The following is a 27,116-nucleotide window of genomic DNA, read 5'->3' as shown; positions in this document are numbered from 1 at the left end:
AAACGCACTTATTTTCGTTGTAATAGTTATTGAAATAAACCTTAATCGTTAATTTTTTAATTTAGCTTTTTATTCCTAATTCTGCCATCGGACACCCCGTAGTAGGCCTATCGACTAAGATTGTGTGAAATCAAAATCAATGAAGCATGAAACAGAAATTTTAATATTTGTAAACAACTATTTATTCTTCTACAAAAATGTGCAATCATATCGTGTTCAGCTATATACGGGTTAGGAACGTCCAACGTTTGAATATGGGAAAGAAGTATTTTAAAGATCCATATGCTAATTACTGTCAATAGCTCTACAGAATGGTTGTTTGGAGACTCCGTGGAAGTTGTTTCCGTCACTAGTGACTTCATTCAGAAGCGCTGAGAATGTCCGCCAGAGAGGCCCGTGCGAAATACTATTTCAAAAAGCCACTTCTGTAAATAATTATTGTACATATTTTCAATACATATTTAAAATTTAATAAAACAATGCCATCAAATGTAAGCACATACTATACAAATAAAGCAAAACAAATTAAAAAGTACAGTCTACAAAATCCGCGCTTCTATAACGATTTTGTCACCTTTTATTATAAAGTATTCGTATACCTACATACCTTTAGGACATGTGAGAATAATGATCGACAATATTTATTTTCATTTGTCTACAGAAACCCTTTTAATCGAGTATTCGTACTAAAACAAAATGGAACACGTCAGTTGAGTACCACGGTTGTTGATCGATTCGACACAGTTTCTTACAGAAACACAACAACTGAGAGTGACGTCACTATAACATTAAATCGACTATTTCAACCGAGAGCTTGATCGATAATATCTAGATACAAAAAGGGGTTGCAGAACTGTTGAAATGGTGATACAGGGAGGGTCAATTAACACTTCCTAGTTGCTAATAAGAAGGAACACGGACCAATTGTAGATCTAAATTCAAAAGGAGTGCACTTGTTCGGTAATACAAATAGTAGATTTCTCCACAGGTGTAATGTACGTAATATACGAGTTTGTATGCAAATGCCTTTCGCGTGTGAATAACTTTGTACATGCATCATAGTCTCGACAAATTTTTACGCGTTTGGGATTACGCATATGTAAGTTATGTGAATATGGCTGTGTAAGTGTGTGGATGCGTGTTAACCATTTACGTACCTGATTTGCCATTGATATCTTTTGCTTTCAGATTTCGAGCCTTAATCAATGTTAATGTTAGTATTGAATTTGATGGGTGATAGCAGAGCGATGAAAGCAATTCACCGCATTTATCCTTAGCCGGTGGTTTCAGTGCTTTCCAAAATGATTGCTTGCTAGCGAAATCAACCTAATCGCATGTCGTATATACATGTAATAGATATAAAGTGATAATGCAGATGTAGATAGCTACAGAATACCTTACAAACGACTACAGATAGACTTTGTTGCAAAATTATAACACCTATGTAATATTTGTTCTTATTAGTAACCAGTAAGTATTTCGACTAATCTTTCTTCTATCAAACTGGTACTGTTAAAACAATTTTATTTACATAACGGTAACAATTTGGAAGATGAAAAAGAAAATGGGTTCAACACGTGCTGCAAAATTACATGGCCGTTGCTTTTCTAAGGATGAGTCTTTTATATACATACGTACGAAAAATGGAAGTGAGGGTTTATTGTACAAAATTGTATTTGAAGGTATGTAAAGGGTGATCAGATTGGAGCTCATTTTTCCAATAAGGCTTTTTTTACAGATCACGTGTGGCTATTGTCAAATTATATACATAATTATTTTCAGTATTCATTGATATTTTATCATAGAAAGACTTACACCTTAACAACGTTTACAAATCGTACAATTGCGCTCAGGCCTAACGATGGCGGATCAGAGATGGCTAGGTCAATAAGCAAAAAAGCAAAAAGGCTGAAAAAATAAATGCCATAAATGGTTCAACACAAAAATAATAAAGATTGCCCAATCAATTTAAATTTTCGTTATTTTATTTCAATTCAAAATCCGATACATCTAAATTGATCACCCTTTATATTTGAACCCTCTCCCTGAAAAGTACTTTAGATCAGATCAAATTATTTACATGAGATTTAAAAAGATAATTTCAATAGAAGAAGCAATTGACACATTAGATCATATTATTTAACAAAGTCAGTAATGTTTATGGTAGTGTGATATTATTAGTTAATATTTGACAAACCATGTCAAGAGATTTAGGAACATGTTTAGTTAAAATATCTGCTAGCATATGAACGAATTTATTCTTTATGTCTACATGTTTGGCAGAGCGGAGTAAGAATTATTTAATACGACATGAATGGCGCTTCTATTGTCACAATAAAGTACTATTGTTTTAGTTTTTTGGTGTCAACTAATTTTGGTGTCCCTGGAGCCACGACACTTTTTGAACCACTGCCGTCAAGAACATAAACTCGGCTTCAGTTGATGGAGCTTCCTTGGAGCTGAAATAGGTAGCCTGTGGTAGAATGTCCTTCATTTATTTAATTCGCTGCCCCGGTCTGCGTCATAGTCCTCGCTTCTTTTTTGAAAAAAAGATCCCAATGTAATTCTCTTTTAAGTAAAACATTAAACACTTAATTGCGATCCAGTGGGTTTTTGCCAGATTGATAGAAGAACGACAATAGATTTAACGCGAATGTTAATATCATAGCGCGAAATTTGGGAGGCAAAAAGTAAATTTCTTAAAACTTTTCAAATTTTCTTTCAATTCCATTCCATTGTTTTAATGGGTTTAAGATGTTTGCAGTTTGGACCCACAACCTGAACTATTGTCGAATCCTTCTGACTAAGTAATATATACTTGGCCTTCCTGTTCAGCATTCAGAAACGTGATAGCAACATCTTTTCGAAGTAAAAATAAACCTTGCTTGGTGATAACGCGAGTAATAAACGAAGTGAGGTATATCGGACTATGACAGGGAAATTTTCTTTATAGTTTACACCTTTCTTTTTGTTTTTTTTTGGGAAAACCTTTAGCTGCCAGCATTTCAACAAATGAGTTGAACGCTAATGGTTAGCGTCAATTTCCATCTTAAATACCCATTTAGTCTTCACTGCTTTTCGGGGCGGAGGCTATTTCGTGAAAAACTATATTTTGCTCTAGCAAGAAAGGGTTATTTCTTTATTTCCTGCACTTCTCTTTTCATCTGCATACAGTTTGTCAAAAATATGTTTTGAATGAATTCCGTTACTTACACTTCTTTAACTAAAACCATCGCCTTTTATTGAATTTGGAGAGTCTTTCAAAATTATTTCATTAACTTATATAAAGGGTGATTTTTAAGAGCTATAGGAATTTTTTTCAAAAAGATACGTAAAATTTAGAAAAACGCATGAAGTTTTTATTTAAATCGATAGTACAGTCCATATAATTTCATGTTTGAAGAATTGAAGCAGGCTTGTCTGAATAGACAATAGCTTTAACATAGCCTCACAAAAAATAATCTAAAGGCGTTATATCGCACGATCTGGGTGGTCAATTGACAGGTCCCGAACGTGCATTAAAATGTTCACCGAACTCGCCTCTCAACAAGTCCATTGTTACGCGTGCTGTGCTGCATGTGGCACCGTCTTGCTGAAATCCCATGTCATGCAAGTTAAGCTCTTGCATTTTGGGCAAAAAAAAGTTGTATATCATTTCACGGTAGCGCTCACCATTCACAGTTACGTTACGATTCGCAGCATGTTTGAAGAAGAACGGGCCAATGATACCTCTAGCCCATAAACCGCACCAAACTGTGACCTTTTCTGGATACATTGGTAGCTCTTGCAATTCTTCTGCAATTGCTGCGAACGGCGAGGAATCGATAATTGATGGTCATCATTAACACTAGCCGATACAGCTGCGATATTTTCTTCAGTTCGCACTCTACGTAAACGTGTTGGTGGTTTGATGTCCAATAAAGTAAATTTGGTTCTAAATTTAGTCACAATAGCTGGAATAGCCGCTTCAGTGGGTCGATTAAACTGACCATAAAATGGAAGAAGCGCGCGATAAACTTTCTTAATAGAACGCGCATTGTTATAATAAAATTCAATGATTTGCAAGCGTTTTTCGTTTGTAAGACGATTCTTGGTTAAACTATAGACTAAACTGAAGATCTTTGACAGCGAAACAAAACACGAAACGCGCGTCAGCTGTTTAAACCAACTGTTTAAAAAGATAATAGCAAAAAATCACCCTTTAGTTACCTGTACTTCGTAACGGTGAACTTTTTGAATCCACCAAAGCAAACCAAAACAAAAATACAAAAACACAACAAATGCTTTGCTCAACTGTCAACAAAGTGTTTTTAAATATCTATTTCGGAATTGTTTGATAAGATGATTTTATACACCATACCGTTACCTGTTACATATATGTGATTATTGATCAACGGAAAACGGGCATTGCTTGAGGGGACTCAGTCGGTCGATTATAAAGGGTTTTCCAATAACAGGTGTTATTTTGAATAGCCCGCTACTTCGATAGATGTCGCTTCTGAAGCTGTAATTTTTTGATATTTGACAAGTAGAAACTACGCCATTAATAAAAATGGAACGATTCACGCTTAAACAACGCATTGAGATTATCAAAGTTCACTATAAAAATGGTGAAAGTTTGGCAGAGCCGGTTAGTAAAACTCGAACATTTTTCATCGTGAAGCACCTTGTCGGACCGCAATTCACAAATTAGTGAAAAAATTCGAGCTTTTGGGACAAGTTAGTGATGTGAAGAATAAAGCCCATGCACGTCACTCAAGAACAGCCGAAAATAACACACAGCGAACAACCACCGTATTCACCGGATTTAGCCCCCTATGACTTTTTCCCTTTCCCAAAACTTAAATTGCCACTCCGCGGACGCCGCTTTGAGTTGATAGAGGCCATTTAGGAGAATTCGCTGAAGGAGCTGAAGAAGATCTCTTCAAACGCTTTTAAAAGGTGCTTTGATGACTGGGCAATTCGTTGGCGTACTATATGTGTATTGCTTCGAATGGAACCTATTTTGAAGGCGACAAAATAAATTTTAATAAGTAAACAATTATTTTGCGTTTTATTGAACAATTCCGGCTATGTCTGAATTTCTGTAGATTAAAGATGTCAAAACACTTGCTTGACAAACTGTATATGCTGCATAATGCCTCTCGTCGGAGACAAAATCTGTTGCGCAAAAATTATAACCTTTTTTCATGCCTGCAATTATTTTCGAGCACCCCATACGTTCTGCTATATTTCTTCAAATTTAATGAGATAATTTACTCTTTCGATATCAAGCGACGATGCATTTGGCTTGTCATTGTCTGACGAACCGATGTTGTGCTCTACTGAATCTGTGTCTGCTTGCTTGATGTTTGGTGAATTGTTACACTCAGTTTCATTCTGCGGCTCAAGAGCCTAATTCTTTTTCTTAACCTTCTATTATTCCTAGTCTGAAATGGGGGCGTTGGTTAAACTTGTTTTTTTGTTAATACATATTTCTTCTGGACTCCGCGTGTTTGATCCGAAATGCAAATGATTTAGTAAAAATGGGGCATCAGTTTAGAATTTAATATTTAAGTCCGAAGCGATTAACATACAATGCATTTTTTAACAACAGTGCGATTGACTATCTCTGCTATATAACTCTGTTCAAGTGTCTAGGGAGACCTAATTTGAGACAGTATGTAATTAATTGATACAATGATTTAAACTTTGCATTGATTCAGAACGAAATACCCGCACGGATTCTCTGTTAAATTCTTAAATTTTATGAATTCTGCAAATTTACTCTCAAGAAAATTTTTCGAATGAGAAAATATTTAACCTTGATGGTTCAAGACGGTTTAAATGGGTGACATTCCAATAAAATCGCAATTTTAAGACGAAATTTCGACGGTGGAAACGTCTTGGCGTATAAGCATGCTCCCCGGATGTCAATCTGATGAAAGACATCCAGAGAATCCTTATGAATGAACTATAGCCTTCATCATCCAGGACAAGTTTAAACTAATGGAAATAAATTACCGAACGAATAATAATACATAAATGCTGGTTTAGAATTAAATCAAGAGTAATGAGCAAAACATCGACCAATCTTATGACTTTGCAACACGTGTTTTAATCTACACTTTTCAAAGCTTTCCGAACATATAATTAAAATAATTTAGGCTGTTTAGACTATAATTGCAATACACAAGCTTCATTAAAGAAAACCTCATCGAAATACTTACCGGCTAGCAGTCCAGGAAGTCAGTATTTCGATCGGTAACATCTTTTTGACTTAAAGTGTATGTTTTTAAATATAGAACGCATTGCTATTTTATAAACGAAAAGAAACGAACTTCTGATTGATCAACATCATTTATTATAATCATTTGCTTAATTGAATTTGATATAAGTAGGTATTTATTCATATTTTTTGTTCTTTAAAGTTTCTCTCATTTACTACATATGCCGTTGAATTGCTCCATTGAGTAAGTAATAAGAAAGGGTTATAAGCACTTAATTTTTGTCAAACGGGCATATATAGTATAGTAGATGTGGCCGGTCATGTGAAAAGAAGGAAACACAAATTATAGCGACACGTTCTGGAGTCGAGAAACGATATCTATGCACGTATAGACAATAAGAAATCGACGCAAAGCAAAAGCCGTGTCGATTTGTCTTTACCCAAGCACTGAGAAAGCGTGCGGTATACGTATATACATATAATCATTTGCATTTGTATGCACGCACATGTTAAATTTGGTAATATTTTGATTTGACTATTTTTTTATTTTCGTAGGATTTTTATTTATTTTAGTTTTATTTAATACTTTTAATTTTATAATGCTACATAATAGTTACATTTTATTTTAATATTTGTGTCATAGGTATAATAGTCAATAATTTCGTTTGTATTCTTATGCTTGAATGCTCGGATCATTTTACTGTACTTAAATATATTTCTCTGTTTAACTACATATGTATGTACGAGTATTTGGTTATCAGATACTGTTGGCGATATACAAAGAAAATCAACCCAGTTTGTAATAATGTTACTTTGTTGCTGTCTGACAAGATTCGAAACTCTCTTATATCTTATAGTGATTATGCGAATTTGGAGGAATCAGCTGATATACTGATGTAACCGGGGTTATGAGAGCGGTGTGTTTACGACAAAAATGAGATTGTGTTGATGGTATACATAAAAATTAACACATCAAAATAACCATCCTTCATGTTACTTCGCTGCCATCTCCACAACGACTGATTGGATGAGTGTGTGAATACGTGTAAAAAAAGCGGGCGGAATTCTGTTACCGAGTTTCTAATGACGTGGCAGCTGAGAGTAACTCTCACAATTTTGCTTCGGATAGCCAAACTTTGCAATCATGATGGAAAGAATAATGAGATGGGGTCAATCGTGGTATCCTTATTTTGCTCTCAGCGCATTTGACAATGGGTGATGTCAAATTAGCACAATTGGTGACCAGTATGGCCAGATTACCATTTTCGTAACTTGATTTATCATTTTTTTTCTTATTTAGTCTCGGAGCTTTAGTTCTTTCTTTATGACATTTTTCTAGCCTGTTCTAATTATAATGTATTATAGTATTTATAATTTTGTAAAATATACATAATTTTAAAAATGAGTTCAATAATTCACTCAGTTTTATTTAGCTTTAATTTTTTTAACATCTGGTCACATTGCCCGCGATTGCGGTTATTGTTGGTGTACTTCTCCTTGCAGCAGTCAAATCTCTCTCTCGCTGCCGCAGTGTTGCCTAGCTTTGGATATAAAAGCGCACTAAAATGCCCTTTAAGGAAAATAAAATACTAAATTTTTATTGAATTACTTAAAGAACTTTGTATGCGTGACGAATTGTCCTTAAAATGTACGTTTTTTTTTTAAATAAATATGTTATGGTTATCGCCGTCGGCGGCCGCCGAAGCCGAAGGGGTTGGCGCGCGATTACAATTCGGAATTCACAGAGAGAACGTTGGTTCGAATCTCGGTAAAACTCCAAAATTAAGAAAAACATTTTTCTAATAGCGGTCGCCCCTCGGCAGTCAATGGCAAACCTTCGAGTGTATTTCTGCCATGAAAATATCTGCCGTTCGGAGACGGCTTGAAACGGTAGGTCTCTCCATTTGTGGAACAACATCAAGACACACACCACAAATAGGAGGAGGATCTCGGCCAAACACCCAAAAAGGGTGTACGCGCCAATTATATATATATGTATATGTTATGGTTATCTACAATTTAATTTATGAGCTTTTTGAAACGATTACTTCTATATGGTTTTAATTCGCATTCAGTAAATTCAAACGCTTTTTATGTTGTGGGTTTCAATGTTAAGAAGAGTTGAGAGAAGAAGATTTAGTATTCTAACATACCCTTAAAATGGAGCAAAAAATTAAATTTGCACTTTCAAAATATCAAATTTTATAAGAATCAACAAATTTTCATTAGCACTAAAATCTTCTCAGAGTGATTTTTTTAACCTTATTTTGTCTGTATTACACAGTTTTTTTAACTTACAGTTCCGGTAGCTTTAAATTGAAAAAAGAAACAAACACCAACCTTAAGAACTTTCGCATTTTGGGTATAAAATAGCACTAAATTTATTGCGAAGAACAAATGGTTGGCAACACTGCACAACTCAGCTAATGCGACGTTACGCACTCTTGTTCCTATCATTCTTACTATGTAATCTATCATCCTTGGTCTGAACAACGAGGACGAGCGTGTGAAATGAGCGGGCAGAATTCAGTTGGCTAGTCCCCTATGACGTGCCAGCCGAATTCGCTCTCACAATTTTGTTTTTCATCATAGTTGATGACCTAATCTTACACTTGATGTGCTAACATTCATACACGATTGAGAGAATAATAAAGAGGCGCCAATCGTGGTACCGCTACTCTGCTTTCAGCAAATACACAATAAATGACAATATAACTATGAGTGTGATGCCGCACTTGTGCAATTTATTCGTGTGTTCTTTCTTCTTGCACTCTTGCTCGCATTTTCACTACTCTCTCATGCAACGACAACAAAAAAGTTACGTCGCGATGACGTTTCTATCATTCTTGACATACAGTGAGTCAAAAAAATATTGACACACTCGAAAAATCTAACTTCTCAGTGTTATAACGTTTCTCCTAATGAAAGTATAAAAAATAGAAAACGGTATTTTCTAAATGTATTTATTTATTACATAAAAAAAAAAATTAATTTCGACTTAGGTTCACAAGCTCAATCTTGAAAGGTAAAATAAGGCATAAATACACATCAAAAACGTATTGGCGCATTCTTTATGCTAACTTATGCTTTTGGCGTCGTAACGGTAAACTCCCGTTATTTCCATTATTGCTTTAAGCTTAATCGTACGTTTTAGGAATTGCATACGGACGCAATCACTTTTGATACGTGGTGCTTAAATTTCCCTAAAACTACGTCAATTAATGATAAAACTGTATTTCGGAAAATAATCCTATCGCGAAATCGGCAAACTTGTCGATAAATCATGGTCCAGCGTTCGAAACATTGTTATGCATTATTGAAATATTGGCAAAATCGCTCCGGTGAGCAGATTAAGCTGCCCAAAAAAAATTAACCGAACGACCAAAGCGAATTGTGGTGTCTACAGTGGCACAAAATCCAAATACTTCGGCTGTGAAATTGTGCGAAACCCTGCAAAATTCATTTGAAATCAATTTGAAATAATATATAAGGCTGGGTATCATGGCCGGGTTCCTCGACACAAACCCTTCATTTCGAGGGTAAATAGGAAATTTGCTAAACAGCATTTAAATAAGCCCTTTTTAGAATACCGCCATATTTAGTGATGAATCAAAATTCAATTTATTTGGGTCAGATGGAGCACAAAAGATTTGGCGAAAACCAAATAAACAGCTTGAATAGCACAACGTGCTCAAAACAGTTAAACACGGTTGAGGAAATGTGATAGTTTGGGGGTGTTTCGCGGCATCTGGTGTCGGAAATGTCGTGTTCATAGATGAGACAATGGATAAACATGTGTATCGTTACATTCTTAAAGAAAATTGAAGTCCAAGTGCCGAGAAACTGGGCCTTAATGGGACAACTTGGTAATTTCAACAAAACAATGACCCAAAACATTCGTCTTATTTTGAGTAAACAGCTTAAAACACCCCCCAATCCCCGAACTTAAATCCTATTGAGCATGTGTTGCATCTTTTGGAACGGAAGTTACGATCTCATCACATAATGTCAAAGGATTCTCTAAAAGAGGCAATAATTGCTGAATCGAATAAAATAACACCTTCCGAAACATCAAATGTGGTAAATTGTATGAAATTTACAGGCCGTTATTCAGTCTAAAGGAGGACCCAGAAAGTATTAGCGCGTTACAGCTGCAGTGGAGCAAGCTGATTACGCTACCGTGCCAATACTTTTTTGATGTGAAGTTGTCCTTATTTAACCTTTCAAGGTTGAGCTTGTAAACCTTAGTCGAAATTATTTTTTGTTTGTTCAAATACGTAATAAATAAATATTAGACATTCAGAAAATATCGTTTTCTATTTTTTTATACTTTCATTAGAGAAAAAGTTATAGCACTGAGAACTTTGATTTTTCGTGTGTGCCAATACTTGTTTGACTTACTGTACATATTGTAGATAAATACAAACTCCATTGATGTATATTAAACAAATGGAAGCTTATTCCTAAACGAAAGTGCATATTTCCCAAAAGAAATTACGTCGATCTTTTATGATGTCTCCACAATCCGATTTTTTTGAAAGGAAATTTTGGATTTGTTTGGTTTTTAATATATTGAAATGTTATCAATACTTAAATATATTTCATTCTATTACACCTAGTTTATACCAAGTAATTTATATCAAGTATTATGTTTCTATTAAATGCGACAGTATTTATATGAAATACGTACATATATAACTAGAAGACAGCTGACAGAAATTTACATCTGCTTGCCAGCCGTTAGAATTTCTGGAGCAACATCATTTGGTTTTTTTGTTTGTTTAAGTCTCCGGTATTGCTCACCTGGATTGGCAAGTTGCCGAGCCTCCGGGTTCGTACGTTGTTTGAGCCTTTCGGTATGAGTTGCAGCGAAATGTTCAACAACTTCTGATACTGATGACATCTTGTGGTCACGACGTAAATCGGAATTCCTTACATACGATGGTGCGTTTACTGCGCTCTTTACGAAGCTGTTTTGTAACTGTTGAATTTTCTCAAGATAAGTTTGTTTGGCACAGCCCCACAGGTGTATGCCATAAGTCCACACGGGTTTAAATATACATGTATATATATCTTTTATATAATTGGCGCGTAGACCCTTTTTGGGTGTTTGGGTGTTCGGCTGAGTTCTCCCTCCTATTTGTGGCGTACGTCTTGATGTTGTTCCACAAATGGAGGGACCTACAGTTTCAAGTCGACTCCGAATGGCAGCCACCTTTTTATGAGGAGCTTTTTCATGGAGGCCAGTTTAATTTTTGCATTTTGAGGTGTAACCTACCAGAGCGGTCAAATGACCGCTTTTGAGACTTTAAACAAAATTATTAAATTCCACGTTTTTATTTTTCTTGAACTTACTGCACGACTTTTTCTATAATAGGCATATATGTAGGCGTTTAATTTTTCAATATATATTTCTCTTCTTCTGTCGTTTTTCCTGATAATAATATGTATATACTTTACCGTTGTCTACCCTGAGCGGTCTTTTGACCGCTAGTATATACATATAATATATGAAATTTTATGAAGTTATCCACATCGAAATCTCAAACTTAACACAAAAACAGTAGTTTTCCAAGAAAATCTTATCCGATTGTGTTCTAGGAAAACGCCATGTGCTTACAGTTTGTTTTATGCTGGGTACAGAGCAATTGCTGGTAACTCACGAGGCATAATAGCGATCATTCAAATTAGATTACTACTCGTACTCTGTACGCGGCATTACAAATATTTCCGACGTGATTAGTTCTATTTGTATACTAGCACAAAATTTGGCGTGAATATGACGGATCAAATGGTTGAAATCTAAATCTAATAGATGGCCTGTCCAGGTATTTTTCAGCATTATGGATTTTGTTGCTATAAATGTTTGGATTTTATATAAGAAAACAACTGGAGAAAAGATACCGCGACAAGAATTTTTATTTCAGTTGGCAGAGGAACTTGCCACCGAATACGGCGTTATACATAAACAAAAAAAGGAACGTATGGCGAGAACTTCAGCAGATTCCACTACATTTCTGAAAAGCGAAAAACGTTGGATATTGGATATTGGAAATTGGATATTGCAAAAAAAAAAAAAATAAAACCATAAACATTTGTTCCACATGTAAAAAATATGTTTGTGGAAAATGTTTACGGGAGAGACCCTCCATCTGTAAAAAGTGCGACGTCGAATACATTTTATTTTAGTTTGAATAAGGATATGTATGTAAATTACTGAAGTAACCGTTCAGTTTCGAGCCTTGTTTCTAAAAATATACTCCTAAAGCCCGAAAAATAAATGTTTTTTTTTATTATTATATGATATATTTTTTGTATTTATTGTTTATGCTAAACTCTGTATTAATTATAACCAACTGGAAAAGACTATAATGTTTATTTCTAGAAATAGGTATATATAATATATCGGTAGGTTTAGTGTTAATTCAGCATATTTTATTTTAACGTGGCCTTTCTAACAGAGTTTGACACCAAGAGTCATTCTCAAGTACTTCGCAGTATTGGAGTATGGAATTTGTGTGCCTGATATGTATATAGACTGAAATGGAATTTTTTTATTCGTAAAATGTACATGAAGTTATTTTTCTTCGTTAAGTTTTATACGACATTTTGTAGTCCATGCAGTGATTTTGTTAACATCTTCCTGAAGTTTACGAGTGGACTCACCGACTCCGATTGCTAAAATGCATGTATCGTCTGCAAAGGTAGTACTAGTCTTAGAGACCGGTAAGTCAGATGTGAAAATTACATAAAGTATAGGACCAAAGATACTACCTTGTAGAACCCCGACTTTAATAGGCTTTAGGCTTAAATAAAAGCTATCGCACTTGATCATGAAATATCTGTTATTTAGATACGAAGTAAATATTTCCGAAAACTCCCTTGGAAGCAAGATTTTAAGCTTATGGAGTAGTCCGCTATGCCATACTTTGTCGAAGGCCTGTTCAACATCGAGAAATATGGAAGAGCACACTTTCTTTTATTCGATTACTTCTTCTATCACGTTTGTGATCCTATGCACTTGTTCAATTGTTGAGTGCTTTGCTCGAAATCTGAACCTTGAGTAGATATAAGGCGTTTGTTTTCAATCAAAGGCTTTAACCGCCGCAGAATTTTTTTTTCCGAGTAGTTTGGACTTTATAGGTAGCAAGAAAATCTGACGGTATGATAACACTTCATGGGGATTTTTTCCATGTTTTAGTATCATTATTACTTAAGACACTTTCCAGTAAGTTGGCACATATTTTAGCGTAGGCATGCGTTTATAATTTTTGTTAGCTTAATTCAAGTTTTTTGAGGAAGATTATTGCCCACAAGCCATTGCGTTTTTTAATTGGAGGGTTTTGTATAGTTGGTCCTTTTAGGTATTTTGTAGATTTCAACAGAGAGTAATCAGTACTTTTTTCCGCTGTCAGCTCCTTTATATAGTGATTGAAGGATGACTTTTTTAGTTTATTCATTTATTTTCTTAAATGTTGAGTAACTTCATTTAATAAAGTTTTTAGCGATTGTTGCCGGGTTCGTTGTCACTTTTTTCTTATTTTTCTTTTTTCGGCCAATTTGTTTTGGGGTTTGAGTTAGTGTGTTATACCATGCGGCATTTTGGACTTGCTGAATAAGCAATAATACTTCTTCATCAATTCCATTATATGGCGTTGATGTTTTTGTTGTTCAACGTTTTGGTTAACCTTATACATATTTGCAATACTCCCAATCAATAAATTTGTTGGTCAGAGTAGACGCTTGTTGTTTGATTTCAATGCTTTCACTTAGTTTTAAATATACGGATGAATGATCTGCATTAAGGTCTGTTCCTTCATATACTTGCAAGTTCTTTTTGCAAGTTTTTCTTACAATGAAGAAATCTATTAAATCTGGACATTATATTGATCTGTTGGCAAGCCTACTTGCCGATGGAGATGAATTCACAGCCGGTTTCTATTGCAGCTTTGTAGAGTTCAAGACCTTTGGTTGTTCTGAGTCTCGAGCTCCAATAAACGTGATTTGCATTGAAGTCTCCCCATATACTTTTAAGTAGCACTTGTTTATACTGCTCTGATTTGATGTTATGTCGTAAAGGACTATATACTGCAGTTAAGCATAATTCGTTCGTTAGGACATTTAGTGGTGGATTGAAATTCTTTAGACTTTTTTTTCAATCTGTCTAATACTATTTTTAACCGGAATTGCACTTTCTCCTCTGGCGTTGTTTAAACGGTGATTTGTGTAAGAAGTGCTGTAACTTTTAATCTTAGTAAATGTGTGGGTTGTTAAGTGGATTTCTGATATAAGACACATACATATCTATTTTTTCTATTTGGAGAACTATTCGTATTCCATATCATGATGACAAAACGAACGGACGCAAACGAGCTACACGAGCTGGGTCACAGCACGCCACCAACTCTAAATCAAACTATCCGCTGATGCCAAGGGGCAAAAGCGTCAATACGTAAAAAAAGTCTCACCCAGGTATAACTTTACCAGAGGCCTCTCGCTATTTTCGGCAGAATTAGCAAAAATTAGGCCCAGGGTAAAAATCATCCCAAAGACGCGGCCGATAAGGCAAGTTGCCAAAAGGTGGTCGACAAGTATCAAACGTTCCAAGCCACCCAGACGGCTGAAACCGTAAAACGCAATCGTTCGCAGGACGAAGGCGGTAAAACTTCCAAAAATAACAAGATGGTACGAACTGCTTCGACACCCAAACCAGCCAAACGCGCGTTTAATGGCAGGGGATCACCTGCAAAATGCGCTGGTGGACGAACTAATGAACCGCGGTAAACTTGTGTGGTCCGAATGGAGGCACGTCATGGCAAGCCCGGAGGGTCAAGTGCCAGAATTTGATTCAATGGAGGTGGTTCGTGGATACAGGGAGATCAAATGTGACGCTCATTTCTCTTTTGATTTCGTGTAAACCGCTGTTAGCAAGATCCATAGCAACTGGAAAGTTTTTAGCGATGGGATTAAGTTAATAATTGAAAGGTTTCTCAGAGAAATTCCTTTTCGGATCACAACCTCAAACAATCATTTATAAATATGATGACAATTCAATTTATAAACATGAAACGAGGGGACGCCTGAAGACTAACGGCAGTGATAACAGGCTTTTGGTCTGTCGGAGAACAAGCAGCCAAAATGGGCATCTCTCACAGCACATACTCTCTCTGTAACAACCGGAGAAAAAGAAAACAATGTTCCATTTCCTCTGTAAATCCCCTGCCCTATGGAAGGATGCTGCTCGAGAGTTTCGAACAACTGTCTGGCTTAGATGTCAACAACCTAATAAGGTTCTTAAACCGTACAGACTGAATATGCATTCTTTCAAAAAAATATGGGAAATTTTTCATTTCAAAGCGCGCGGTACACATATAAATTTTTTTTGCTGGAATGTTGGTGCGAATGTCCTCTATAGTGTCGCAGAGTTTGAGCGTGATCTGCACTCTGCGCAGGGGTACTCTGCGACTTTTACAATGGATAAATATTATATATCGAACAAAGAATTTGTCTGAAATTTTATGTTGTGAACGGGATTCCGTGTGCCGAATCGTTATACAACTTGACGAGCTTACTGCACTGTAAAATAAAATTTGAACCTCCGCATCAGAAAATCACTTTGCCTCAGTGTATCAATTGCCAGAAATATGGGCATACAAGAAATTATTGCACAAGAAGTTCAGTCTGCGTTAAATGTGTAGGCCCGCACAAAACAGTGAACTGTACCATTAATATAAATGCCGGTAACATCAAATGCGCCCTATGTAAAGAGAAGCACACCGCAAACTACAAAGGCTGCAACGTTTCCCAGCTCTGCGAAAAAAGGAAATGCCTGCTACAAAGACAAGTTCAAACCAGCAAAACTACACAAGTGAACCCACCAGAAAAATTTCAGGGACTTATCGAACATTATGAGCATCATAACACTTCTCGTCACCAAAATAGATGACCAAAGAAAATAACTTGACAATAGCCTTATGGAATGCAAACGGACTAAGCCACCATATACTGGAAACTCAAAATTTCATCAGACAATCCCCTGGATATGGCCTCATCTCGGGGAAAATTTTAAAGCATATGCCCGACAGAGCAATAATTTATCTCTGGAACGTTTTTAATGCTGCTATTAGGTTCAAATACTTCCCAAAGACATGGAAAATTGCCGAAATCATTGCGATCCCTAAACCCAATAAAGACTCAACGTTTGCATAGTCGTACCGATCAATAAGTCTACTGCCGACAATATCAAAAATATTTGAGAAGCTACTCTTTGATCGCATGGAGCCCATTATAACAAAAATAAATTTAATTCCCCAACATCAGTTCGGATTTAGGCGAAAACATTCGACAATCCAACAAGTGCACAGAGTCACTCACAAAATGAATAAAGACTTCAACAATAAACAAATATACGTGACTGTATATCTCGACGTAGATAAAGCCTTTGACAAAGTATGGCATCCTGGATTATTGCATAAACTCCAATTTTGTTTGCCATATGGCTACTTTCTAATGCTAAAAAGTTACATCCAAGATAGAAAATTGTATATTAAATATAACGACGCATGTTCATACATTGAGCCTATGAACGCAGGAATTCCCCAAGGCAGTGTATTAGGACCCACTCTGTATCTTACCTACACCGCAGATTTACCGGAATCATCTTCAGGAAATAGCATGATTGCGACGTTTGCAGATGACACTGTACCAATGGCTTCTCATAGAGAACCGAAAATACGATCAAAGCTCTCGCTGCAAAACAAAATCATAATTTACAAAACGACAATTGCACTAATCTGGAAGTATGGTATAGAAGTTTGGGCCACAGCTTCTAAATCCAATTTGACAATACTGCAACGTGCGCAGTCTAAGATACGCAGTCTAAGATATACCAAACGCTGACATTCACCGCGACTTAACCATCGACACAGTTGACGAAGCAATACAAATTGCGAGCATCAGGCACATAAGCAGACTTCTGACGCACACAAATCCGACGATGAGGAAGCTTACTGCTGAAGAGAAATTCAATAAGAAGAGACTAAAACGAAAAACCCCAACATACTTCTTGTTACATTACAATAATAAGAAATATGCTTATGTAATTACCTAATTATTATAGTAAATATTTTACAAATGTACTACATATTTCTAAATGATCATGAAGTGCATAGACCTTAAGGTATCACTTAACAATCCAAATATCTTTAAAACAAATTACTTATTGTTAATATAGACAGGTGTAATATTTTTTGGAAGCAATAAAAAAAAATCGATTGGTATAAGTCTTTTGCAGAGGACCGCGAAGTCGTGGAAGATTTGCCCCGATCTGGTCGCCCATCGACGTCTTCGGCAGATAAAACGTCGACGAAGGTCAAGGAAATGCTGCAGGAAAGCCGTCATTTAAGTTTGCGGGAGGTAGCTCGTGACCTTAGCGCGTCTTACTAATCAATTCGCAACATTTTACAGCATCAATTGGGCATGAGACGCGTGGCTGCTCGACTCGTTCCAAGAAAATTGAATTTCTTTCAAAAAATTCATCGGAAGAACGTGGCTGAAGACATGCTTGAGCAAGTGAATTCGGACCCAACGCTTATCCAGCGCATCATAACAGGTCATGAGAAGCTGGTATATGAGTTTGACATGCCAACCAGTTAACAGGCGGCTTAATGGCGCTATCCACATGAGCCGAAACCCGAAAAACCACTTCAAAGTCAGTCAAAAGTGAAAGTCATAATACTCGTTTTCTTTTATTATCATGGTGTTGTGCACTCGTAATTCATTCCAAATGATTCTACGGTAAGTAAAGAATATTATTTGGAAGTTATGCGACGTTTGAAAGAGAATGTTCGAAACGGCCCAATTTGTGGAAAGAAAACTCTTGGATCTTGCATCATGATAAAGCATCGTCTCACAATGCTCATATTATGAACACTGTTTTGAACAAAAACTCTACAAATATCATCGAACAACCACCGTATTCACCGGATTTAGCCCCCTGTGACTTTTTCCTTTTCCCAAAACTTAAATTGCCACTCTGCGGACGCCGCTTTGAGTGGATAGAGGCCATTAAGAGAATTCACTGAAGGAGCTAAAGAACATCTCTTCAACCGCGTTTAAACGGTGCTTTGATAACTGGACTAATCGTTGGCATATGTGTATTGCTTCGAATGTAGCCTATTTTGAAGGTGACAAAATAAATTTTGAGGATTAAACAATTATTTTGCGTTTTATTGAACAAAACCCGGTACATTTTAGACAGAATAAAGTCATGCTGAAAATAACTATTAAAGAAGTTGGTGAAGAGGATGTGGCAACAAAATGGTGCAGAAACACTAATTGGATTATGGATGAATCACCGCTTTATCCAGCCAACCAACCCAAAACGAAAGAATTTGGGAAAGTGTATCGCTGCTGTTGTTTTCGTTGTTTCGAGAATGGGGTATATTTTCTCTTGCAATATCTATCTATGTTTTTATTTGTGCCGGCTTAACTTCAGAACTGCGTCTAAATTTGGATCCAGGGTGTTGAGCAAAAGTGTTTGCACGTGGGACTGAATTAGTTTGAGTTATTTTTGTCTTTCTCTTTCTCTTTCTTATCTTATTTTCATTCTCTGTAGTTTGGCGGCTATCCTCTCCACAATTATAGCATTTGGGTATTTGTGTATCTGGTATCTACTAACAGTAGTATGTTTGCCTTTACATTTTACACATCGGGGCGGCTTGCAACAGTAGTTTTATGTGTAACCGTAAGTTTTGCATTGAAGCCCATCGTCAACCAACTGATTGGACCTTATCAATGTTGCTTTAGAACTGGAAAGTCTAATACTCCAAATCTTGGAAAAGACCCGTGAAAGAAGAATCGACACAAATCATCTTTTCGTCGATTTCAAAGCTGCATTCGACAGTGCGGAAAGGATTGACATCATCGGCTTTAACAACCGCGCTTCTGCCTTCTCCAAACTGGATAAAGAGGCAAATCGAATGGCTCTGGTGGTGAACGAGGACAAAACGAAGTACTTCCTGTCTTCAAACAAACAGTCGGCGCACTCGCGTATCGGCACCCACGTCACTGTTGACAGTTATAATTTCGAGGTTGTAAAAGACTTCGTTTATCTTGGAACCAGCATTAACACCGAGAACAATGTTTGACTGGAAATCCAACGCAGAGTCTATCTTGCCACCAAGTGCCACTTTGCACTAAGTAGGCAAATAAGTAGTAAAGTCCTCTCTCGACGAATAAAACTAACACTCTTCAAGGCCCTCATCATGCCCGTCCTAACGTATGCCTCAGAAGCGTGGATGATGACAATGGATGCGTCCCTTGGAGTGTTTGAGAGAAATATTCTGCGGAAGATTTTTGGATCTTTGCACGTTGGCAACGACGAATATCGCAAGCGAATAAAGATCCAGCAGCTACGCTGGCTGGGTCATGTCGTCCGAATGGATACAAACGCTCCGGCTCTGAAAGTGTTTGATGCGGTACCAGCTGGTGGTAGTAGAGGAAAAGGAAGACCTCCTCTGCGTTGGAAAGATCAGGTGGAGAAGGACTTGGCTTCACTTGATGTGTCCAACTTGCGCCGGTTGGCACGAAAAAGAAATGACTGGCGCGCTTTGTTAAACTCGGCCAAAATCGCGCAAGCGGTTATAGCGCCAATTAAGAAGAAGAAGGATCACAGGAATGATGTAGGTTTTTACTACAACTTTAATTTCTTTAGTTTGTTAATTTTCATGTGAATGCCACGGCGTATTTGCCGTAGTTAAAACGACGTTACTTAGATTAAGCTTTAGCTGATTGAGCTTGTGAACATTAATTTTGGATTAACTTCAATTGTCGTGAATTTGGTATTCGGGTTTATTTGCTGTAATAAGTGCGTGCCTTGTTTTGTTTTTTCATAGACGTTGTGGCAGCTCTCAACCTTCAATTGGGTTTCTGAAACCAGGCTAACCCTGTTTGTTTCCATCGCGGGACTACCGTTAAGTATTATAATACATCTCGGGGATGGAAGGCGATTAACCGCAACTGCTGTGTCTCACTCTTTCTAGGCGCCTCATCTCTTTCATAATCTCGGCCTCTACGTCGCATACCGCACTGCACTTTTCGTTCGAGCGAAATATGTATGTATATGTTGCACGAATGTTTCCGACGGTTTTACAAAGTCTCTGTGGAGTTTCTTGGTTGCAAAACGTTGCGTAAGTACCTGCATGCGCCATGTACATATGTATCATACATTTGTAAGAGAAATATTTTATATTGTATAAGTATATTAATTTATATATGTATGTATGCGCGGTTTGTTTTTATGAAGTTATTTCGAATAATATTTAAACGCAAACATGTTTGAGTAAGAAATTTTCTTATCAGATTTATACATGTAAAATATGTTTTTTTTTTTAATTATGACTATGTATGTTTTTACATACTTGCACCCTGTGCAGTACAAAATTATCCACTTTTAAGCGACACAAATATTAAAATAAAATTTAACTGCTTATAGTGAAGCAATCATTGTTCTATGTATATTTACTTAAATTGGTCACCATCTTCCATCAAGTTAATGTTATATTCTTATTGTAATAAGTTAGTTAGCTTCATGTAAATAAAATGGAACTCTGTGAGGTTACGTAAACATATGTATGTATGCAACAAACTCCAATTTTTATAGTTTCCATCAGTACCGCAGCGCATAAGATCGCTAGGTCATGTGATCCGTATGCCTGTTGACTGTTCCGTGAAGAAAGCCTTGACAGGAAAGCTAATGGGCGTGAAGACCAAAGGCAGACCGAGGAACCGTTGGATAGACGCAGTGGAACACGATCTTAAGAAGCTGGGAATACGTAACTACGAAGCAACAGCTCAAGATAGACCGCTTTGGAGGAGCATTTTTAAGGAAGTTTTGACGCAGTACCATAACGGCAACTCCCGAGGCTTTGCTCACTTGAGGAAATATTTGCATGTAAAAGCAACAAAAATGTAATTGAGCAAGATTCGTCTCTTAAAACTGGTATAACTCACTATTTTCAATACCACCAACGCCTTTTCAAGAAAGGTTTACTAGACTGCGTTCATTTGCATTTGTTGCTATAACATTGCGAATTTTCTTTTGGTGTTGCCCGTCGTGTTCATTGTTAGTTTTAAGTCTAAAGTAAACAATGACATTGATAAGAACGAGAACACAAACGGTGTTGACAGAGCACGAGCATCACTAGTAACGCGGTCTTACTAACACTCATTAAGTGCTTGGTGGATCGACGAGGCCTAATATTACTTTGGGCAACACGCTAAGCGCTATCACAACGGCAAAGATAATAAATTACTAAATTAAAACAGTTACTGAGTTTTAATTTAATTTAAATCAATAAATACTGGTTGTTGTTGTTGTTGTTGTAGCAGTATCTTCGCCCTGTCAGTGTAGTGTAATTACCGGTCGTCTTCGTCTAGCTCATCTAACGGTAGTGTCGTGCGGGGTACCTTCACATGCTGAACATATGTTTAGTATGTCGGGGTCGATTCTGGATAGGTAGGAGTTTAACCTGCTACAATATCCAGAACGTAATTGTGCCAAGATTACGCGGGGCTCTCGAGGAAGCTGGAGCTCTTCGTTTGCGATAGGTGGTGGTTGGACTCCGATAACGGCATTCGGGGGTCAGGAGCTTAAGAAGGTGGTAAGGGTCTCCCGATGAATGTCGTTAATTGCCTGTCTGTATACTGTCAGATCCTGGAGTGGTCTGCCCGTTTTGTCCTGGATCTCGTCCACGTAGTTGAGCAAGTGTCTCCTGATGTGCCTGGGAGGTGGCTCAGGCTGGAGCAGGTGTATGCACGGGTGAGGCCTACGGTGACACCCAAGCAGAAACTACTTGCCGCGCATTTTATTGTGCTCCTTAACCGGGAGCATGTGCGCCTCGTCATGCAAATGTTGGATAGGGGACATCAGGAGACATCCTGTCGCGGTCCTGATGGCAGTATTCTTGCAGGCCTGAACTGCGTATCACTGGACAGGCGCGGCATAGTTCAGAACCGGTCGGCCTATTGCTTTGAAAGTCGACAGCAACATTTCTTTGTCTTTGCCCCAAGTGCTGCCGGCGAGCGACTTGAGGACCTTGTTGCGATTCTGTACTCTCGTTGCAATAGCGGTTGTGTGCGCTGAGAAGGAGAGCAAGCTGTCAAAGGTGACTCCCAAATTTCTGGGGTTGTTTACCGTCGGTATTGGGGTATCATCGACGTGCACCTGAAGTGGCAGCTTGACCTCCTTTGTCCAGGTGGTAAAGAGGGTCGCCGTGGATTTAGTGGGAGAAATTTTTAAGTTTCTCGCAGTGAAGAAGCGAGAAAGGCGGGCGGGGTAGTCGTTTACTTTTGAGCATAGGCCAAAATGGCCAATGTCATTGCCCGACGCCATTATCGTGCAGTCGTCGGCATATGAGACCAGTGAGACTCCCTCTGGTGGCTGGGGGAGTTTCGAAATATAGAAATTAAAAAGCAAGGGTGAAAGGACACCACCCTGCGGTACTCCTTGCATTATTTTTCTCTGTTTTGAGGTTTGGTCTCGAAATATTACCGACGAGTGACGACCACTCAGGTAGTTCGCGGTCCACCTCTTCAGCCCTGGCGGGAGTGTCGACTGTAAAATGTCATCTAGTAGCGTGGCGTGGCTGACTGTGTCGAAAGCCTTTTGTAGGTCCAACGCTACTAGGACAGTCCTCTCGCAGGGGCGGTTTTGGTTTAGTCCGCGGTTTACCTGGGTGTTTATCACGGTGAGTGCCGTGGTGGTACTGTGCACTCTACGGAAACCATGCTGGTGTGGGGCTGGAGTCAGGTGTTCAGTGAGGAGTGGGAGTAGAAGGGCTTCAAGTCTCTTCACTACTGGGGAAAGGAGAGTTATCGGACGGGTTGGCGGATGGTTGGCGGGTTTCTCAGGCTTCAGCAGTGGGACCACTCTCCCTAATTTCCACTTATCGGGAATGATGAGAGTGGCCATGGACAGGTTGAAGACCTTTGTGAGGTATTCTACTCCCAATGGACCCAGCTTTTTCAACATCAGCATGTTTAGTCCGTCGGGGCCAATGGCTTTTGATGGTTTCATGTGTTTGATGGCCCCCTGAACCTCGTCGCTGGTGAAGGCAAGCGGTGCACTGTTATATGGCAGTTTGTGCAGCCGTCTGGTGGCACAACGTTTAGATCTGTCGACCGGAGGATGCAATATAAATTGCCGGCTAAAATAGCTCGCGCATCTCTTCGGGTCCGACGAAGTGCAACCGTTGAAGGTGATATCCACCTTGTCGTTGTGCTTCGTCGGGTTCGACAGGGACCTTACGGTGGACCAGAGCTTGCTCACACCAGAGGTGAAGTTACAGGACTTCAGATGCTCTACCCATTTGGTCCGCTTATGTTGGGTGTTCCTGGTGTTCCTGCTTGATTAAGTTGCCATAAGAGGTGCGCGCACAATATTGCTTTAGCAACACTCCATTTTTCTTCAAATGACCTATGGTCTACGCTCGTCAAGAAACCCCATCATTTCATATACAATGTTTTATATTAAATAAAACTATTGTAAAACATATAAAAATCCTACAAAAATGAGAAATAGCCAAACCAAATATTGGCAAAGCATCAAATATGCTGAAGAACAAATTTATGTTACATACATATGTATATTGTGCATACATACAAATATATGTATGTACATTTACCGTACTTCACTTTACTCAGTGCTTGGGCAAGCAGAATCGACACGGCACTTGCTTCGCTGCGTTTCGCTGTGATTTCCGAGCGAAAAGCGAACATAGAAGAATTAGGTATTTTTGGAGTACTTCAGAAAATATATTTTTGATCTTTATATTAGTCTTAATTTCATCGAAAATATAAAAACTATGAAAAAACTAGTTCGATTTTCAAGTTCAGCGTACTCTAGCTTTTCCTGTTCTTTTTTTACTTCATCTTCACTTTTTTCAAACTTCACAAAAATGAGTCGCTCATGTGGAAATTGGGCGCCAGTACAGACCGTTAGCCGGCTCTCAGCGAAGTTGACAGAATCAGTTGATGGACTACAAAAAAAACTGAGATTGCGTTGGTGATATACGAAAGAAATCAACACAGTCTTCGCTTCGCTTCGTGCGAAATGAGCGGGAAAAACTCTGCTGCCGAGTCCCTGGTGATGTGTTTTTCACCTGCTAATCTTTCATCGTTGCTGGCATCTTACATACAAAATAATTTTTGTTCGAGATTGTGACTTTATGTTATTACTTACTCAATGGTGCATACTAAATTAAGCTAAAACATACACCACTCATGTATAAGCATATATGCTTATGCTGCTTGAATACAATTTACTATTTACATTCTTAGGTGCGATTGTGATGAAAGTGAAATGGTATGTATTTGCAAATGCAGATACTCACAAACGAATAAATGCGTTTACCTGACATAGTGGTAGGAAAACTTCCCCAATAGAGTCATCGCGGGAGAACCGATCGTAGTCGAACACATGTAAATGTAGTACCTAATATAAATAAAAGTTTTAGATTACATACAGATATAAATGTTTTTTGGTTTTTTAATAATTGGATCATTTGCAATATATACTATGAGTTTTATGCCGGAAAGTAGCTGACCATAAAAACTATGTTATCAGTTAGTGGATGACGACCGAAATGAATTATAGTTGTGTTAACCGCTGCTGATGAAGCTCATCAGGGGGCTAAAAGCTCTGTTAACTAAGTCTTAGACATAACATTACATAGCTAAAGCCAACCTATCAAATATATATGTATTTTACGCAAATTGAGAGCCGTGAGGGAATTATGTTGCTATATAATTGTTTTACCTATTTTGAATAATAGTCCTCAAAATATACCATACAAAATAAATTTTTCGTTCATACATAGCTATATATTGTAAAACAATTGGAAATAAAGCCTAAGCAACACAAAACATTGTAAATACGGACGGTGGAATACATCGCTGGTGCAATCGTAACAATCGTGCTGAGTAACAAACTCAAACTTTCTATGAAAACTAAATAAATGAAATCTAAATCTTTACTAACAGAACTTTAACATCAGTACACGTAGCAAGGAAGTACAAAATGCCTAAATCTTAGTCCCGCCACAGCAGGACAGCTAAGGAGAAGGTGCTGAAATGATTTCACCTGATCCTCGAAGTAGTCCCGAGTTTTACAGTAATCATAGCTCGCGGAGAATGTCTTGAAAGCGCACATATAACATTCGAGAGGTGAGGCTTTGTTAATCTTCCAAACTCCATCGAGCGCCTCCGAGCGACTTTACAAGCTGATAGCAGTAATAGAAAAGCAAAATATAGATGTATTTTGTTTTTGCAATTTGGTACTTGATTGTCAAAATTTCAATCATAATGCAAGCAACCAAACAAAACAACCACACAAAACAGTTAACTTTGCCATTCAAACCTCCACATCACAGGAAAAAAATAAACAAACTAACTTCTATCACCTTTTATGGATTGGCCTTGGTGGCTTCATTTTTTCTTCAAATGGAATTTCACTCTCGAAAGATCTACTTTTATCAATCTCTTAAACCGTCATGGAATCTTTTCGCCAACTATCGGCATTCCTGCAGTACTGGACATTCCGAGCTATCTGTATGGATAATTTTTCGCATAAGATAGTATTATACTTTTTGTAATGTTGAGTTTATGGTCAATACTTACACTCATATTTAGGTTAAATGTTGTACGAAATTTAAATTTTCATGTTTCCTATTGAGAATCTTGGTCGAATTTTGAATAAAATTAAGATTTTCTTACCCTAGACTGAAGTTTTTGTATGGGAAAGCCTTCAAAATAGAATGTTTCATTCCAACGAGGATTTAAAGTGCGTCGCTTAATTTTGGTCTCTAAGCGATGTTTTTTATCAGGCAACAATGTAACGCGAGCATATGGATCAGATGTGCCACTTAAGTCTTTAGCTGGTAGCTCTTTACCCTGCAAAACTTTCAATATTAGTGTGGTATTTTGATAGTCGTATTCCAGAGAAAAGTGTATTTGGCCAACATTCTCGCTAGGCTCCGAGTTGTCAAAATACATATCAGTCATCGAAATGCTCTTATTCTGAAGTAATAAAAATTTTAATGTTATGTTAATATATAGGTACATAACACCATTTTTCTGTATATGGCTTAATATCTATATAATCTAATATTTATATAGTAGTTTATGTGTATTTTTTTATATATTAAAAGTATTTACTGCGATATCCTTAGCTCCGCCGCTCTCATTGCCTCCACTTGTACTCAAACCGCTTACAGTCTTGTTTTGAGACTGTGTAGTTGTTCTGAAATAAAGTAATTAAAATTCATGAATCGATATAAATATATATATCCATATACATGAGTTCGAATGTTATTATATGATAAAAGTGATCTTTCAAAAGTGACGTCTAGATCTCAGTAGTGCATAATAAATGGTAGCTTTTTAAGAATAACATAACACAAAATTCGCGATTCTTTGGTGGAAATAATCGTCCGAATGAGTCGAAAATTCAAAGGTTAGTGAAAAATTTCAAGAAACTGGTTCTGTCGCGGAGAGAAAAAGAACTAGCTGGCCTAAAACTGGACGTTCTATTGAGAATAATGGTGCTAAATAATCTTTAACGTCGATATCTCGATGTTCTCAAAATTTAGGTGTTCATGAATCGACTGTTTGGCGCATTTTACTTGTAAACGCACTCATTGATGTTACTTTTCACATATAATTGTTAAGAACCGCAGTTTGAATAAAAATTGTGAAACCTGGAAGAATGTATATTTTTACATGTTTTATGTTAAAACAACAACTATTCGATCCAATTTTGGAAGAAGATTTAGGTAAGGAGATGAAAAACTGCTAGGAAAGAAACCGTAATATCCTTGAGGAGCAAGGGTTTCTTGAAAATAACTTATAA

At 37.4% G+C, this 27,116-nt stretch overlaps 1 protein-coding gene across 1 annotated transcript; it reads right to left on the bottom strand.

Moving 5' to 3' along the window:
* Window positions 1–324: 324 nt before the first annotated feature.
* LOC129249821 (synaptotagmin-7-like) lies at window positions 325–26,505 on the bottom strand. The gene is made up of 5 exons (XM_054889483.1): window positions 26,423–26,505; window positions 25,982–26,284; window positions 24,621–24,701; window positions 1,158–1,326; window positions 325–425 (listed from the first exon to the last, which is right to left on the bottom strand). Exons 2-5 carry the CDS (start codon window positions 26,267–26,269, stop codon window positions 412–414), a joined length of 552 nt encoding a protein of 183 aa, XP_054745458.1. The 5' UTR covers window positions 26,270–26,284; window positions 26,423–26,505; the 3' UTR covers window positions 325–411.
* Window positions 26,506–27,116: the final 611 nt, after the last annotated feature.

Source organism: Anastrepha obliqua, chromosome 6, assembly GCF_027943255.1.
Source record: "Anastrepha obliqua isolate idAnaObli1 chromosome 6, idAnaObli1_1.0, whole genome shotgun sequence".
Lineage (NCBI taxonomy): Eukaryota > Metazoa > Arthropoda > Insecta > Diptera > Tephritidae > Anastrepha > Anastrepha obliqua.
Note: the sequence above shows the minus strand (reverse complement) of the source record. Positions and strands in the feature narration are given on the sequence as shown.